Here is a 19,295-nt window from a genome sequence, read left to right on the forward strand (position 1 = left end):
TTATACTTATTTATGACAATAACATTACACAGACATGCTTCTTGTTTTTTATTTTAATAAAATTTGTCATTGCTAGCAATAAAAACCCATATTTTCTCATGAATATTTTAATATTTAAAAAAGTTATTTTGATACTAAACATCCTACACGTCTAATTAAAATTATTTATACATCGAACACTAGAATAAGTAACAATTCGCACAAATTAATCTTGATGCTTGCTTATGTGACTGTAAAGGAAAATAATTCATTAAATGACCATCAAGATGCACCTACTGGCAACATTAACAATAGGTTATCCTATTGGCAATAACAAAAATGTATTAACAATGCTTCAAAACGTGTAATAATTAGTATCATATTTACTTCTGTGATTAAAACACAATGGTATCAAAAATTTGTACATAAATACTAATTCATTAATATCAATTACTATTTTAGATCATACCTACTAACTAAATACTACAAATTAAATACGTCCCATTAACTTTAATATGTAACTAATCTAGACTAGGGTGTCTATTAATATCAGCTACGTATTGTCATGTTTTTTGTCACTTGTATCTAAATGTACTCAGGAACAACAATTACCTACATCTTAAAACATTACGGCCTTACAAATAAACCTGGTTTGAAGTTATACCTGAGAATAAACCGAGAATATACATAATGCTATATACATAATTTTGCTTATGATTGGTTTATTTGGACGTATACTGCTGGACATTCGGAAAACTTAAGAATTATCATTCTATTGACATTGTTGTCAGCGATATAGTCAAGATTTAACTTATTCTTGGTTTATTCTCAGTTACAACTGTATTTGTGTAAAGGCGTGACTACATCAGAGATGGCGCTTTCGCAAAAGAAATTGTTTCGGGTTCTACTAAGGCCATCGCTACCCCAGAAGAAGAAATAACCGACAAGATAATGCGATTGTTCGAAGTAGTAGAGAGAGCCAACATATATTTTGGCATATTTAATAGATGCATGGCTGGCTTACACAGCAGAGAGTCTCATGGAAGTACTTAGCCCCGTACTGCCTAGTACCTATTGAAGGGTGAAAGTAGAACAATTGCTTTGAATTTATGAGAAAATGTTTAACCGGTAAGCGTGTGATATAAGATACATTGCTGTAGGCATTTAGTAGCTTTGGGATATATTAAATAAAGTACAAGTCCTTGCTAATAGGCAAGAGTCTACTAGAAGACCGCATCCTCGTTATTCTTTTTCATATATAACAATGGCTGGTTAAAGTCGTACTTTAAATCTTTTATTTTGAATAGCCATTGTTTACCTATTAAGAGAACTTACTAATAAAATGGGGCTTAGGTCCAATTTCACCAATGGTGTCATTATACGACAGTGACTATTCCAGGTATAATATTATTCGCTGCATTTACTATCACAACAACTTATTTATGTACGTTTCACCACTTTGTAAATACAAAAAGTTACTCCGAGTATAACTATTCGAGAATTGAACGTAAATGCAGACGAATTAAATAGACTTGTCATTTATGTCATTGTCTCAGTACAGTATAGATTAACAGGACATTTATAATTTAGTCATTTCTTTGAATGTGTAAAGTGCTATTTTTTCCAACAAATTACCTATCTGTAAAATCGCGCTATGTGGAGTTTAAGTTGCGTTACGTTTTATTTACTGATTTCTTAAATGCTGCATTATTAATAATATTTTCTTTGAATAGCAATTCAATGTGCACAATTATGAATCAATGTTCGCTCAGTTATAATATATTCTGTGCGCTCAGCTGACATGAAAATTTGACACCATTTTGATTTTATCCGCGGAATAAGGCGGTTATTCCTTAAAAAATGTGGTATTATAACTTAACTCTCGCATAACTTTGTTATTCTCAGGATAAATAGTTGGTGAAATGAGGACATGGTTATCTGAGAACAGCTTTATCCGAGGAATAAAATTAATTCTACATTGGTGAAATCCGACCTTATTTAACAAATTTAAGGTCCCTTTAGTTATAATTTTTTCTTCCTACAACTGTGAAAAATTCGTGCATTAGTTCGTTTAGCGGCATAAGTAAGCAGATATCTATCTCATCTATAAAAAATGTATTACGATTTATGTATTACAAACAATCCTTAAAACCTAAAAATCTTTGGCACATAAAATATAACTATATAATGACTATAACATAGAGAATATCAAACTATGACACTAAAATATGTATAAGTAGGTATAAAGAATCGATATAATATTGTCTTTTTTAATTGTAATGAGTATTTTAGTTAGATCTGAAAGATAATGACCACTAATTAAGCTTATAAATTATATTATAATAATATGTACAGACGGTCAGTCGAAAGTAAAAATATTTTATCATTGTAAAATATAATAATCGTCACCGCTTAGAATAAGGATCTCCGCTGTTATTGATCTCCAACTAAATACCGTACTATCTAAGGACAACAGCTTTTTTTATTACGGCAATTTTATATTGTAGTGTGTATTGGCTATTTATAAAGATTCTTGTGTGCGTAGCATTTTGACACGCATTCAAATTTCGTAACTTATACACGCTTCGTGTTATTTTACATTGAAATTAATGAAATACAAAATACGTACTGATGACATTTGATCCCTGCAGTGTCTTTCTTATATACTCTTGTAGTATTATTTTATCAAAGTTTGACTACGCAACCCGGCATTTAAGTTTCAATTATTAGCAAAGTTTAACATGTGGCACGTCAACGTCACACATTGTTCGAGGCTGGCTCGCGATATCTAGTTGGAGCGTAGCGGAGACCAATCCTTAATCGTAAATTTTTATTGTTAAATGTTATGCTTGTACCGTTGTTGTTATTTTAGCCTTTAAATTTATTGGAAGGTGTTAACTTGGATTAAAAAACATCCCAAACAGAATCTCTCAAATATGTTTCATCTAGTATCATTCCTTAGAGATGTTCTTCTTATAAGTATTCCAATCTCTTTGGTAAAAAAACGTCTCTACAAAATGGCAAAGGAACCCATTTCGTTAATATTTTGTCACATGTTATTTTTCTTCTTTCTCTCAATTTCGGGATTTAAATACTAATTTAATTTTCACAAGTGTCGAAGGACAAACAGTTACTAGAAAGAGGACACAAACTGTTTAAAAGTTACTGCAAATAATTTAGTTGATAATATAGTTATGTAAGATAAGTTAATTAATTAAAATGTTTTATATGTGTGTATTAATTAGTAAGTAAATTTTTATGTTTTGTTAACTATAATAAAGGCTTTATTATTATTATTATTCAAGCACAGGCCTCTAGAGACAACTAAGCCAAACGTCCGAATGACGTCCATAAACCCATGTAGACATTGAAGGACCACTTTTTTTGGATTTTTTTTTCACTATTGCAGGTATGAGCAAACGCTAATTTCTTTCGTACGAAGCATTAGAAGTTTTCAAAATATAGCTGAGGTAAAAAAAAAATCGACGAAAATGTTCCTTCACTGTAACCAATAAAGAAATTAGGCTGAAGTGTTAGATACCTGTCCAAAGTGAATACGATTAGAAAAAAGAAAGTGTAAGAAAGATAATGAAAACAAATCTTCCCGTTCTTTTATCTCTTTGTTGCTACCAAAGACCTTATAGCTTTGGCCTAATGATAGTGGCCAAACAAAATCTAATTTACAAACCTCGATTATAAAGATGTTACTGCTAGTTACATATTCGCTAAGAATTTAAAATAGAGTGAGATGACCATTATAATAAATAACTAGACTCACAATCACGCTCAAAAATCGTCTGAAGCAAAACTTTGCTAAACACGCGTAGGTATAGCCAGTTGTTTCGACCGCGCTTTGAATACAATACCACGCAATGGCAAAGTGTTCAGTGAAAAACATTCGAAATAACCATATCCAAACTTAAAAAGAAGGAAGACTCATATTTTAGGTAAGTGCCCCTTTAAATAAACACAATGATGTTATTAAGTAGACGTCTTTATCATTTTGCTAAATAATAACATTTCAATTACTAAACCAAAATGTTATTGCCTCGTGTTCGCTTCCGAGCTTCTAATGAGCGTATACAATAGAATTTGAACATTACTGCTTCTAAATAAGGTGTTAATTTTAATGAATATAGTTACATAAGTTAATTTACATTATAAACAACGCCGCTCGGACATTTTTTGACGACCTTTTAATAAGCGATTGGAAGTCTAGTTTTTTATAGTACGAGAACGTAGATGACACATGCAAGAAGTTCCCTAATCCAACAACTGGCCAAAAATAAAAATTGATACAACAGTGGATAGTATCCACTACATTTTTGTGTCATTGCGCAGTCTAGCTATAAGGTCTTTAGGTTTATAAGCACACCGAAAAGAATCAGGTATTGGCAACACTTTCCTTTGTATCTTTCCAGAGTTGCAATTTTGTACTGACGCGTGACGCTCAATTAATTCAATGACGTTCTATACATATAGACAAATAACGTTTTAGAAACACAAAGCTGATATACGGAACATGTCGCAAATTTCACCATAATAAGCTTCGACTGCTATTCATTGCCGTATTTACTCCAGTCGTTTAAAATATTCTTGGTCAATAAGCAGCAATGTAAGGCATTTATTTAATTCAGGTTTGATTCGGACAGTGACACACGATATTGAAGGGATGTGTTCATTACATTGTCTATAAGCACACTTTTGCCGTTTCGCTATCAGACTGTGAATGATATGTACTTATATGTGTATAGAACGTCATTGCCTTACGTCTATGAATACGCACGTTAGCACAATTCATGAAACATTAGAAATGATTTCTAAGGGGTAAAGCCTTTATGCGTATTCTTTGATTGCGTGGCCTATTGTGCCTCAGATGCCGTGGCAACTTCCAGCGTCACGTGGGTCGGCGGACGAACCTAGGTGAGGGTGCACGCAAGCCCCGTCTGCCAACTACCAGTGGGGGTATTTCTTCGTCTTCTTCCTCATCTTCATCTTCACCTTCAGAACTATCTTCTCCGCTCCACACTTCCGGCTTTACCGCTGTATATGATGCAGAGAATCCCTTAAAAACTATTGAGTCATCCGTGCGAAATTTAACCAAAAGAGCTTCCGTCGTTGAAACTATTTCTGGTGGGACCTGAAATCACAAACGTGCAAGCGTTTTCTTGAATTCTATATTTGTAGTGATTACTATTTATGGGAGAGCAAATCGATTCGTAACGTGACGCGTTACGGCGCCACTTTGTCTGGCTTCCCTTTCACTCATACATACGACTCTAACCAATTGTTACTTTTAAAGGATTAAATAATGATATTAATAATGTACATACACAAAATTCTAATGTATATATTCAAGAATTGTAACTAAGAATAAAATATATTTTATAATCAATAATAGATTTTATTAATAAATAACCTTTCGATACATTATCATATTAATAAACATAAATTTTTCTCAAATTAAACAATTTCAAAATTAAAAAGATTTAGATTATTATGAGTTATCACTTCTTTCGGGCGTCCCCGCTGATATCAGTTTAATACCCATTATAATGTACCTAGCGCAACGCAGAGCTGCTCAAATTGTCAACGACCCAGTGCTCTGTGAACGGCTAGATCACTTGGCGTTGCGTCGAGATGCTGTTTCTTTATGTGTCTTCTGCCGCATTTATCACAGGGAGTGTTCTGAAGAGCTGATTCCTGCCGCCGAATTCCACCTTCGCACGATACGCCATAAGTTAGGATATCATCCCCACCATCTGGATGTGTGGCGTTCCTCCACACGGTTTTCCAGAAACTTTCTCCCATGTACTACAAAGTGGATATGTTAGACGACTTCTTCCTGCCTGAGCTGTAAAACTTTCCTGGTTATAACCATAGACCATGGTTCCAGCAGGACGGAGCAACTTCACACACGACCAATAGGTCTCTGCCAAGAGTTCGTGAAATTTTTCCTGGCAAATTGATCTCCAGGAGAGGTGACATTAGTTGCCCTCCATCCCGATTTGACACCTATGGATTTTTTCCTGTGGGGTTATGTCAAATCCAAAGTTTACGCCAACAAATCGAATTCCCTGGCACTATTTAAAGAAAATATTCATCACGAAATCGCAGCCATCACGAAGAATACCTGTCTGCATCAAACGAATGCTGTGAATGCAATGCATTTGGACAGTGTGATTTTTAAAAAATAAATTCCCAAAAAGTTTTAATATGTAATAAACAATTTTTCAATAAACTCCTTACTTTTTTAAATTATATTTTTAAACATGACATTTCTTTTGAAAGACAAGAAATATTATACAAGAATTTATACAAGATATATAATAATAATAATAAGATATATAAAGAAATATTATCCAAGAAAAAAATACATTAAAAATAGGTAGATACCTTGGTACCGCAGAAACTTCCATAATCACCGGCACTGCCTTCCAGCCCACCCAGAACTTGGACGTAGTCATATCCACAGTTGGCTTCAGGCTCTAACTCAAATGTCAGGAACGTGAGCCTCACAAACTGGCCATACGGAGCCACTATACTCCAGTCGCAATTCGCCCTGGACTCATAGGAGTCATGGCCGTAGCGAGGATGGGAGTATAAGTGCTTAACGTTTTCTGTTGCTGTCAGATATCCACCGCAAGCTGAAATATTTTAAGGGTTATATAGGTTAGATAACGCCAAAAATGTATTTGTATGTTGCGCTATTTATAATCCTAAAGAATCGATAAGAGTAAAATTAAAAAAAAAAATATTGTAGCCTTTCAATGTTTTCTGGATAATGTTATGTATTAAGGCACATAAGCTAATTTACGATATATGAAGGGCATCGACGAGAATTGGAACAAACTTGTGTCTGAAATCGAGACTATGCTTTGCAAAGTTTCGGAATGGAGCCGACAAAATTCAGTCCAATTCAACGCCAAGAAGACACAAGTTTGTGTGTTTATCGCTATAAAGTTTCCCTTTGCCCCTCGATTCGAGATCACTCCTCTATCTGTCCCAGCCTGTACCTATTTGCATACTTGGCGTCAATATATCGAGTTACATTCAGTTCCGTGGTCACTTGGACGAGAAGGCCAAAGTCTAAAAACCTTGGTCAGTAAGGCAAGGCAGTACTTATTTATTATATTATCTATTTTTTTGTCCCCTCTTTATAAAAAAAAAACGGAAATTTCTGATTAAACAAAAACTTAAAAAGGAATGTTGAAAAGGGGTGCACTTTGGTGTAGATATATACATATATATTGGTTTTATGGTAAAAATTTTGATTTACTTAAGGTACTAAATTAATCTGTGACACTTGCTAAATAAATAACTATAATTAATGGTTCTGCTTGTGAGTACGCGGATTTCTACTTTAACCCCCTTATTGATAATAGTCTGCTAACTTAAAGCATTGCTAATTCTCACTCTGTCTTGTTCTATTGACCTAAGTCAGAATGAGAAAAAAAACACTCCTTAGCGGCTGTTTAAAGTTAGCGGACCATTATGAATAAGGGGGTAATTGGGTACAATGGTTAAAATGGTTACACGGACCGGCCCTGTAATGGTTATAGACGAATGGTTAATGGTAATACGCGTACTGCATCTCTAATATGCATTGGTAATAAATAATAATGGTTAAAATGGTTACTCGGGCCGGTCCTGTAATGGTTAATGGTAACTAGGACCGGCCCGATCAATGGTCACCCGCGTAATGCCTTACTGAAGGCAACACATAGTTATAAGTAATTATCTACTAAGTATTTTATCATAATTTTAGCAGTATTTGTAATATAATGGTGTTCGATGGATTTACTTCGAAAAAACATGCTCATAATGTTCTTTGTTATGAAATGCAATTTAGTTATATCTTGTCAAACTGAACCAGAGGCTTAGAGCTTGTACCTGTTGAATAAGTAGCGAGAAATCCTTTCCTTTGCACAGATGCGTCAGACTTGAAAACGACATACATTTGGTTCTGTGACGCCACAACTGGGTGCGGCAGTTTACTTCCACAGAAACGTCCTAGCGTCTTCTCATCAGCTGATGAACCGTCGTATATCGTGACGTGGTCATAGGTACATTCCTGCAAATAAATAAAAATGTGTGTGTACTTTATGTATGCACGCAAGAAGTTATACTTCTTTGTCGTAATAAAGCAAAAATCCTTAAAATTATTTATTCCTCGTGCTATTTTACGTTTATAGAAAGAACAATATTGTAAAAATCTTGCAACGGTATTGACAATTAATTATTATTAAATAACGAATACGGCTGTACGGGCTTCAACCCTTTGCCTATACTAATAACGGACGAAGAAACCAAAAAAAAAACGTACGTCGCAAACGTCAAAAATTTTAGGAACAAATTTCACCCAGTTACTTTTGCGTTACAGTGATGCGCGCGCATCTTAAAATTTCACTCTCATCAATTTTTCATAACAGCCTAAAGATGTATAACTTCAAAAAATAAAGAATAAAATCAGAGTATGTTCGTATACAGGGTAAGTCCGGATAACGCATACTTCTTAAATTTTTTTCGCTGGCAACATGGCAAGAAACGTCATTTTGTTCAACTGAATTACTCGGTTTTACTCTGTATCTGAACTTACCCTGATGCACTATATTATACTATCTGTGCCCTGTAATTCGTAAGCGTGTATTTAAGACTAGGCTCCCAAAAATAATTCTAACGGTAATTCTACCCATCTGGAAGCGGAGTGTTCAAGCCCGCGTCTGATAGATATTCAAAATTCATGATATCATTTGACGAAAACAAATAATACTGTTGACAGTGATAGGTGGACAGGGTGAAGATGTCTATAAAAGGCGATGTCTCCCTAACATCGCCACAACCGTTGACGAGTTAGGGCGTTACTCTATTCGAATATTAGACGTTGTGTTAACTTAGCAAGTTGATCTATTTTATTTAAAAGTTACTTGATTAGATGTTAGCTTGTTTGTGAATTTTTAGACGGTGGTATAAAAATTTTGTTATAATAAAACCCCTTTTGATCTTATTTCCTAGAATACAATAACAAAAGTGAGAATCGCGTGGCATAGCATAAATATCTTTTGATAATTTTGCTCTGAACTAAACAGCGTAAATCTCATAACTTATTCAATTAATTATAGTAATACTAAAGAACCTACGTAAATTTGCCTTGGTAACGGATTACTAAGCGTATTTTCTATGTGCTAGTATTTTTTACTTACAGTTTTATGTGCCCGCACGCACTAAGCATTACATAGATTTATTTTCGCGCCATAAAGCGCGTCTCGTCATGTCAGAGATGCGATTTTGATACAATATTACATGTCTACTGAGGTATTATGATAAAATAAAGCATTATTATAAAACTTGTATATCTCAATGTAGCCAGTAGACTGCGCGGGACACTTTTCTCGATTGAACTGTTATTTTAAACAGCATAGCAACATTTTCTTAAATATTGACACTGTTTATCATCTTGCCCCAAACTAGACATAGCCTGTGCTATAGGTTACAAGACAACGATATATTTAATACGATGTACTTACTTAAGGAAACAAACGTCCATATTTCATCTATCTATATATATAAAAATGATATGCTGTTCTTTAGTCTCGCTAAAACTCGAGACCGATTTGGCTAATTTTGGTCTTGAATTATTTGTGGAAGTTCAGAGAAGGTTATAAAGGTGAATAAATAGGAAAATGCTGCTAAATGAAATAAAAACAACAAATTTGTTTTTCCTTTGATGTGTCCATACATAATTTCTATGAGAGAATTTATTGACGCACGGTTTGACAGTTCTGCTGTGAAACAATTTCATTACGACAGCAGGGTGCATATTTTACGAAGTAATTTTTGATGTTTTGATATATTATTGACAAATTCATATAAAAACATTATTTTATTTATTATATACTGAACAACGTCTGTCGGGTCAGCTAGTCATAATATAAATGTTTGTACCTACCGAAATTATGAACCCGGGATCTCATCTCAGTAGAGAAGGTCACAAACCACTATATCAAACTGGTCGTCTTTATCAAACATAATTAATTAAAAAATAAAGTTTATATCCTTAGCTCACCTGATGAGGCTCCAGTTCGAAGACATTAAAAATTAACTTGATGCGATGACCAGGCGTTGTTGAAAATTGCCAGACGCAGTCTTTGCGCGAGGGATATAAATCGGGATGGTTTGGGCTGAAACAATAATTTATGTTAAGTTAGATTAAATAAAGGAAAGATAAATTATGATTAAGAGACGCTGGATATGACCCGCCGCATGTTATATGCTTTAAGCGGTAGATATTATGATTTTTAATGATTTGTAATCCAACATTACATCGAATTGGCTAGTCTGTATGTTTTGAAAAAAGAAAAAGACTTTTCCTTAATAATTTGATACAATATGAATATCATTTTTTTTTAACATAGTGTAATTTATTTTCAGAACAATGATTCTCTCTCTGAGGTCGGTCCCTCATGTCTGAAGGTCTGGTCAGCATTAGGGTTGCAACTGGAGCAGGTGATCTGCCTCCACCTGGATTCTGTCTAGCGCATTTCACACAACCGCGGAGATTTTGGATGATGAGTCTTCAATTTGATCGGTCCATCTTGTTGAAGAGCGACCGCCATCAGTATTTCCAAACCTAATTGGTTGGAAAAAGCATGGCGAGAGTACATTGAATGGTCGCGGGCAGAGATGTAAGCTCTCTTTCCACTCCCTCAAGGTTGCAGGCATATATTGTCACTATAAATATTTTAGTCAATGACATATTTTTCACAGTCTGATAGCGGAACGGCAAAAGTGTGCTTAAAGACAATGTAAGAACATTTTTCTCCTTAGTCGTGTGTCAACTGTCACTGTTCGAATCTGGTTCTCATTTTAACACACGTAACATAAGCTGAATAAATATTTTGTTGCTTTTTAAACAAGAATATTTTAAACAACTGGAGTTGTCCAATTCAACCCCAAGAAGACACAAGTTTGTGCGTTTACCGCTAAAGAAGTCTCCCATTGTCGTATCCCCTCTATTCGAGATCACTCCACCAACTGCCACAGCCAGTATTGGCAATCTGGGCGTCAATATATCGGGCGACGTTCAGTTTCGTGGTCACTTGGAAGAGAAAGCCAAACTGGCCTCTAAAAAGGTTGATGTACTCAGTAAGGCGAGTAATGTACTTCGCTATAAGTCTCCGAATGCAAGTATTTAAGGCGCAAGTTTACCCCCACATGGAGTACTGTTCTCACCTCTGGGCAGGTGCTCCCCAGTACCAGATTCTTCCATTTGACCGCATATAATGAAGAGCGGCTCGAATCTTCGAAGATCAAGCCATCTCCGATCGACTTGATTCTTTGGCGTTACGTAGAGATGTGGGTCTCTGCATCATCTACCGCATTTATCACGAGGAGTGCTTAGAGGAGCTGTTCGAGTTTAATCCAGCGGCCAAATTCCAACTCAGGATATAACGTGCAAAGTACCACCCGTATCACGTTGACGTCTGGCATTTCACATCCGCGCGTTTTGCAAGAAATTTCTTGCCTCGCACAGCTACTTTGTGGAATCAAGTACCGGCTGCGGTTTTCCCGAACCGATACGACTTAGAGACCTTCAAAAAAAGAGCATACTCCCATCTTAAAGGCCGGCAACGCATCTTCTGACACCTGCTGTTGCCTAACCTCTCCCTATCCCGTGACCCTCTTGACCGTTTGCCTCTTATATATGAATAAAAGTAAATGCGGCAATGTAAATCAGTCGAAGCATTTATTTATAATTTTTTTATGTAGTGAGGGATGAAACTTAGGAAAATCAGCTGATGGCAATTGATACGCCCTACCCACTACAATGCAGTGCCACTCAGAATTCTCGAAAAACCCAAAAATTCTGAGCGGCACTACAATTGCACTCGTCAGCTTAATACATAAGATGTTAAGGCTCATTTTCGCAGTAATTTCACTAGCTACGGCGCCCTTCAGATCAAAACACATTAATGCTTACGTTACTGCTTCACGATTGAAATAGGCGCCGTTGAAGTGCCCATAATCTAGCCGGTTTCCTGTGCAAAGAAGCCTCCTACGAGACCCTTGGGCCTGTGACTTCTCTTTTCTTTTTATGCCCCAGGGAACCACGGGGCAAATGTATGTGTCGCCACTGTTAGCTTAAATTACCTAAATATGGTGCCGTGTGGAAGAGTGATGTCATGTTTGCAGCCGCCCTCCTTGCAGTCGTGTTTGTTGGGGTGCAGCGTGAACCCGCTGTGACACGCACACTCGTAACCGCCGAGCGTGTTGTGACACTCGTGCTGGCAGCCGCCATTGTTGTCCGCACACTCGTCCACGTCTATGTAGTACGCCGCCGCGAAGCCAGAGTGGTGCACCGACGTGTCTGATGTAAACTGACGACAATTTGTAATTAGTTTCTCTATTTATTTAAAAAAAATCGTTCATTTTATGCAAAGAGTAATGAAAATTGGTTACTACTTCAATACACATACCTACACATCTTCTTTTAGGCATAAGGTGTTTGTTTGTGTGCGTGTGTACATACAAAGGAGGACTACGAGCATGCATTTTTATAAACTACCTTTGCGATTTTTCGAAAATTATTACAGAGATGCTATAGATATCTTCTATGACAATATAGCCAGAATTAAGTACGCAGATAAGTTAGCAAGTAATTAATCTGTTAATCTCTTTTTATTTTATTCTTGTTAATAGCTGTTCGCATAAGTCCTGTTTTTATCAAGCTTGTTTTAGCATGTTTTGTTGCCTGCCACGTCCACATCCAGTAGATTCAATTGACGAACAGTATTTTTGTATATTTACTACTTTGCAATCCATACAATTGTAGTCAGTTCTGTGGACTAAATAAATAAAAAAAGAAAAGAAAGTTATAATAGCGGTAATGTATGGAGCGCTAGTAACACAGAGCGAGGGTTGGGTGCGGGAAGGGAGTTATTTTGGACATAATACGCTGCATATAAATGTGATTGAATACTCCTTCTGGTGTGTTCTATATTCTGCACATTATACCTATTGGCTGCTCACCTGCACTCTAAGAACTGATCCATCGGAAGTCACGGGGGCAGGCAGTATGGAGCCGCAGAAGGCGCCGTGTCGTCGCAACACATCCGCACCCAACCTTGAATGCACCGTCACACTGTCGTACTCACACTCCTGAGAATGAGATAACAATAAAAATGAGTAAATGCATGATATTCACTGACATATTTATCGGGAGGTACGATAGTTCCCCGGCAAAATTGAACAAAAACGAGCGGCACGGTCCTACCATCATTTTCATATAATTTTAGGGCTTTTCAATATAATTTTAGACCATGATTGAAAAACAGGCTGCATTGCATATACATAAAAAAAAAGACATTTATAAGAATATTTTGGCATATTTTAATAAATCTGATGAGATTAAAAAAACGATAATGATGTTTAAAACTTTTAACTTTTAAAACGTTTAGCCTTTTGGCTATTCGAGGCCCTACTGCTAGCAGATACAGGGCTAGCAGTGACGGATTAAATATAAAAAAGTTTTTTTTTTAAATCTTTTATGTATATATTAAATAGTAGCTATAAGTGTACTATTGTAGTCATTGATTAAAATATCACAAGATCTAAATACCTGGTGATACATGTTGTTGCTGCCTTCCAGATCAAAATGAGTGAAATTAAGAGTTATCCTGTGTTGTGGAGGTGCCACTATCTCCCAAAGACAGTTCTTTGATGGCGGATAGAGGTCCGGGAACGACGGTGACGTAATTGTTCCATTTGGCGCGTACAAAACACCACCGCAAGCATCTGAAAATGATAGAATGTACAACTTACGGAGAATACGTTGGAAAACTATTGTAACAGGTAAAGTGAAATGAGGAGCGGTTGCAGGAGAGGAGGCGTTAGTATAGCCGTGTGAGGTGTGAAGCGAATAGAGGAGAGGGGCGAGGACCGGAGAGGAGAGGGGTAAGTAGAAGAGGGGCATGGAGTAGGGTTATAATTTTATATAAAAAAAGGAGAAGCAAAAAAGGAGAACTTAGTCTCCCACAATCTGCTACTAGATAAGCTTGAATTAATCGGTATCAGATTCCCTACACTTCAGTGGATAGCATCATATCTTAGCAACAGGCAACAATCTGTCGTTATTGATAAAATAGATGACAATGGAGATATGGTCCCTTTCTTGTCCGAATACAAGCATAATAAATGTGGCGTTCCACAAGGAAGTGTGCTGGGCTATCCTATTCTTACTATATTCTTACTATACCAAGTTACGAATAGGTAATAATAAGGTTTTTGACGATCCATAAGCGATTTAAAAATACTTTTTTAAATATTAAATTAATATTTGTATATGTATTTGAATTTTTCGAAAGTATATTCCTTCACCATTCCCACATCATTGCATTCTTTGGAACCATTAGAATCATAAAACAGTTGTTCTAGTCATAAGGGACGTCTTGAGTGGTTTTCTAGAACTCAGTCACCGCAAAATATATCACATGATGCATGGTTCGAACAGTGTGGTCGATGCGTGAAAGTTTTTTTTTTTTTAAATAAGGGACGATACGAGCAGTAAGTACTGCTGATAGTTATTGATACGCCCTACCCATTACAATGCAGTGCCGCTCAGGATTCTTGAAAAACCCAAAAATTCTGAGCGGCACTACAATTGCGCTAGTCAAGGAATAACTGAATGGTTACTTTATAAAAAAATAACTTTATTCAATAAACCCGATTTACAATGTTTACGGAGCTAAGACTAAACACAGAATACTTAATTTTACTGAAACTTACATTATATAGCTTATTCTAACAAAGAGAGTCATATTTCTGTGGGAAAGTAATTTGGTACATCAGCAATATTGTTTCCAGAAGGTTCTACACGTGTAAAGTAAATGTACCTACGACTTGTTGCTATGCTCTACTTTGGCTGACAAAGCATAAATCTATAGGGTTAGCACCCTTAACTCGTCACCTTGAGACATAAGATGTTAAGTCTCATTTGCCCAGTAATTTTAATAGCTACAGCGCTCTTCAAACCGAAACACAGTAATGTTTACACATTACTGCTCAACGATAGAAATGACGCCGTTGTGGTACCCATAATCGTGCCGGCTTCCTGTGCAAAGGAATGTATTATTAGTTTCGTATTTGAGGTCTCCGAGAACTCATTTATTGCCTTAGCAGAATGTGAGGACTCATGGTCGTGATGAAGGAAGTCTTTGCTTTGAGACTTTTCGCAAACTTTCAAAAACTATGTGTAAGCACATGTTTCCATACGAATCCCAGTAACTATATCCTATGGTTTTCAAGCGTAACATATAATATAACGTATAATATCCCGATTCGATTTGTTGAAATTAATTGCACTGACATCACCCATTTTTCAAAATCGAGCCACAATATAAAAACAAATGACAATCACACAAACGAACATATAACCGACTCTCAGAGTGATTTCCATTCTCAAATACCGAAATTATTTCTTTAATAATTGTATTACAAATGACTTGTCCATTATAGTCCACGTTTTGTCTTAAGATGCTATTTTTTTTACAACAAAACAGATCTTAAAGGAACATTTTAACATCTACTCACTTTCACACTTCTTTCCATCTGAATGTAGCTCGTAGCCAATATCGCAGGCACACTCGTAGCCGCCAAGTGTGTTGACGCAGGAGTGGCTGCAGCCGTGGTCGATGGACGCACACTCGTCAAACTCCTTCATGAAGGTCGCCGAGAAACCAGCCTTCTGCACCGAGCTGTCCGACTCAAATATGACTAGCAGCTTGTTCGAAGTGGACCTAGAATTGATTTACTATTATTATTGATTTATTATTGACTGCTCTTTGGGATACAATAATTAAATGGTATATTATGCAATTAGTGATGATAAATCAAAAGAAAGTGAAGAATTTTAACGACTGAATCACGAGCAAGTGAAGGATTTTAACGATTGAATCAACACCGTCGAGAGTGATACTTGATTCATGTGTTAGAATCCTGAGTAACACGATTCATGGCCCTCGTTATACAGGGTATCCTAAAGTTATGGGACATGAAGGGAAAGTACCTTAAATATCGAAAATAGGCTATTTTACTGGAAGTAGACTTTATGTTATTTTTAAAAGTTAGTAATTCTGCATTTAAAGATTTTCTAAAAATACTTGTCTCGTCTGGGAATCGAACCGACTTAAATTACCCTCTGGTGAAGACCATACTACATCATCATTATCATTTCAGCCGGAAGCCGTCCACTGCTGAACAAAGGCCTCACCCAATGATCGCCATGACGATCGGTCCTCCGCTGCCCTCATCCAAACCTACTCCGGCGATATAATATACTCATATACAGGATGGTCGAGAAGTTGATGTCCAAAGCTAAAATTTGAAAGCCTCATGGTGATGAGTATCCGAATCACCCCTATGTATGTTCTACGTTTTTGCGTAGTTTAGGAGATAATAATTTATTTTACCATTTTATCTGCTTTTTTCACCTAATTGTGGTTTAGGACATTTTTCAAATTTTTTTGAACACTTTTAGTTAATTTTACTGTTGATAATTATTAACTACAGTTGCAATAACCACATAAGAAACTATTAATAATTTAGACAATGCGGAACTAGTTTAGAATTGAGTCGTAAGTTCAAGATAACTTTCTTCTCAATCGTTCACTTTTGTCAGAGTGGTCGTGGTTGCCAAGATGACGCAACATTAGTCGCCGTTGGTCTCCACAGTTATGGGTCGCACTGCCTCCCCCGCGATGCTCCTCCACTTTTGACGGTTTGCAGCATTGCGCAAGCACTCCACAACAGGTGTTCAGGTGCTCAAGATAACTGCTCCAGCTAAATTCATGAAAATGTTCAAGGTATCAAAAATAAAATAAAATGGGGAGCCTTTTAAAAACTTCACAGAACATTGGCCAATAAATAGAGCCAAATTAAAATTTTAGCTTTGGACGTCAACTTCTCGGCCACCCAGTACTGACGATCATACCACATAACCCAAGAAATATTCTTGTAGAACGAAAGAATATAGTGTACCTGATATCAGGCGGGATCTTGTGTCCACAGAACATGCCAATTAGTGGACTGTCCGTTGTGTTGCCATCTCTCACTTTCACCTTATCGTAGTTGCACGTGTCGTGGTTCTCCACATCAAAGGAATGGAACCGTAGAGCTACTTGATAATCCTGATAAATAATTAAAATAACTTAATTATACAGCGTGTAATGGCGACATTAATTAATGAACACACGGGTAGAGCTATCTAACCTTAATCGTAAAAAAATAACTCTAAAATTGTAAGTAAATAATTGAAACTTATAGAAAATTGATTTATTTACGAAGAGGACCGGGCACGCATAATAGCCCAATCAAGAGGCTAAGGCTGCATTTAGTGCTCACTGCGGTGCGCTTGTATTTGGTTGTACATTGTGATGGACATAATTAAATTATAACTTTTAGATTTGTGAAAATATATTGTAACAAGCGTAATTATTTTCAAATAATACGCATTGGATATTATTTTCGCAATTTATTTTAGTAATTGTAGCAGTTATACATTGTCTTAACGAGATTTATGTTATTATGTTTGTTAAAACTTTTTAATAGGCGTTCCTTCTTTTTCATAGCCTCAAAGTTGTGTAGCCATTCTCATGTTTAATGTTCAAATGTAAATCGCTGTACATTTCTGTTGTATTATCATTTATTAATAAAGAATTTTGAAACGAATGCAAGTGCTCGACCGACAGTCAGCGCTGACGTCGGTCGAGCGTAGCTATAACTATGAAAACATAATATTATGAAAGCGTTCAGTCCAGCGCTGGTGAGTTGCTACGGGCGTAGAGCTACGCCCGTAGCAACTAAGCTAATAAACTAATTAAGCTATCGTGATAAATTTGTGCGTTCAGGAGGTCTACTCGCAAAATCGACAACGATATATTCGGAACGATACGATAATACTCCGAATATATCGCACCTACGCTACTCTAACAAATGTTCGCATTCCATATCGTTTATTGTAACAATATCGTCACCATAGACCAATATTTTAATTTTTTTACGATGTTAGAGCGAATGAATTATGCGCAAACCTTGAAAAACTAAATATTATCTGTGCTATGTCGCTGATAAGTGTCAAATGTCAAAACATAGTTTAGGCGTTAAGGACCATGCCAGACTCTGCCTCACCAATTTGGTATCATTTACACTAAATGTAAATATTCATAAATTATGTAATGAATATAATATGACCATTTAAAATTGAATAAGTAATACAAAACTTGCGGATAATAAAATGTAAAAAAAAGTAACACAACCCTTCTCGTTGACTTCCTATTTCTCAGGCGGCCATTTGCATTACTTTCTACGCATATACGATCAACAAAATGACTAAATTACTTGGTAGTTAAAAAAATCCTGTTCAATAGTAAATCACATATTATTATTTTAATAATATTTATTAAGTATTTATATTGTATGGCAAATATATCTATACAACTTGAAACGATAATAGCAACGACAGCCTAGAAGGTGTCGTTGAGATTATCGTAAAAGTGACGTTTGATTATTTATCTAATTCGAATATTCGTCTCTGACATTTTCAACTAAGAGTAGGGTTAGGACCGATAATATCGAAAAATGTTTCGTTCGTTCAATCATTGTTTCGACATTGGATACGATGTAACTAAGAGTAGGATTCGACACGAGTAATGCCACGATATATCGAATATCGATTTTAGGAGTAGGCCCGCAGTGCGAGCTAGGCCGAGCGACTGACGTGTGTAATATCGTATACAAAAATCGTAAGCAAAAATTAGTGTTATAAATCGGCGCTAACCCGTTTCGGTCGAACACATATATTATAATGTACTCTGTGGTCGAATTTTATATGTAGCCTAATGTGTAAACAGATAAAATTAAAATTTATTATAATCATATACCTGTGGCACAGATAATCTCCACACACATAGCTTATTAGGTCGGTAATCGTCGGGATAGTTCGGCGATTCTAAATGTCCACTGCTGTCGACTTCGATGTCACCTCCGCATACGGCTGAAATAGGACCCAGATTTGATTTAAATATTGAGATTCATAAGATATTCAATGAAATAAAAGTATAAAATACGACAATCGGCCATGTTAACTAAAACAGGAATGACGTCACGGCTGAAATTTTGGTTGTTATAATGCAAATTAATATTAGATAATTTATATGTCTAGATAGACTGTGGCAACTGTGTGCGGCTAACTGTTAGCATATTACAGTACAGGAACACACGCACACTAAAACAAAGTGACTGACGTATTGCGAGTGTAGTGT

At 36.1% G+C, this 19,295-nt stretch overlaps 1 protein-coding gene and 1 long non-coding RNA gene across 2 annotated transcripts in view; both read right to left on the reverse strand.

Annotated features, from left to right (window-relative positions):
• The window catches only part of LOC126964850 (uncharacterized), a 194,781-nt gene that overhangs the window by 10,570 nt on the left and 164,916 nt on the right, over positions 1 to 19,295 (reverse strand). The window lies entirely within an intron of this gene.
• LOC126964817 (tolloid-like protein 1) overlaps positions 92 to 19,295 on the reverse strand; it is a 141,359-nt gene continuing 122,155 nt past the window's right edge. Inside the window, exons 11-20 of the mRNA XM_050808089.1 lie at positions 18,915 to 19,027; positions 17,014 to 17,162; positions 15,568 to 15,773; positions 13,598 to 13,773; positions 13,009 to 13,137; positions 12,130 to 12,356; positions 10,046 to 10,160; positions 7,873 to 8,053; positions 6,376 to 6,626; positions 92 to 5,119 (exon numbers count right to left, since the gene is read on the reverse strand). Coding sequence (XP_050664046.1) covers positions 4,877 to 5,119; positions 6,376 to 6,626; positions 7,873 to 8,053; positions 10,046 to 10,160; positions 12,130 to 12,356; positions 13,009 to 13,137; positions 13,598 to 13,773; positions 15,568 to 15,773; positions 17,014 to 17,162; positions 18,915 to 19,027 — 1,790 coding nt within the window. The 3' untranslated portion in view covers positions 92 to 4,876. The remainder of the gene's footprint in view (positions 5,120 to 6,375; positions 6,627 to 7,872; positions 8,054 to 10,045; positions 10,161 to 12,129; positions 12,357 to 13,008; positions 13,138 to 13,597; positions 13,774 to 15,567; positions 15,774 to 17,013; positions 17,163 to 18,914; positions 19,028 to 19,295) is intronic.

The sequence above is a fragment of the Leptidea sinapis genome, chromosome 6, assembly GCF_905404315.1.
Source record: "Leptidea sinapis chromosome 6, ilLepSina1.1, whole genome shotgun sequence".
Lineage (NCBI taxonomy): Eukaryota > Metazoa > Arthropoda > Insecta > Lepidoptera > Pieridae > Leptidea > Leptidea sinapis.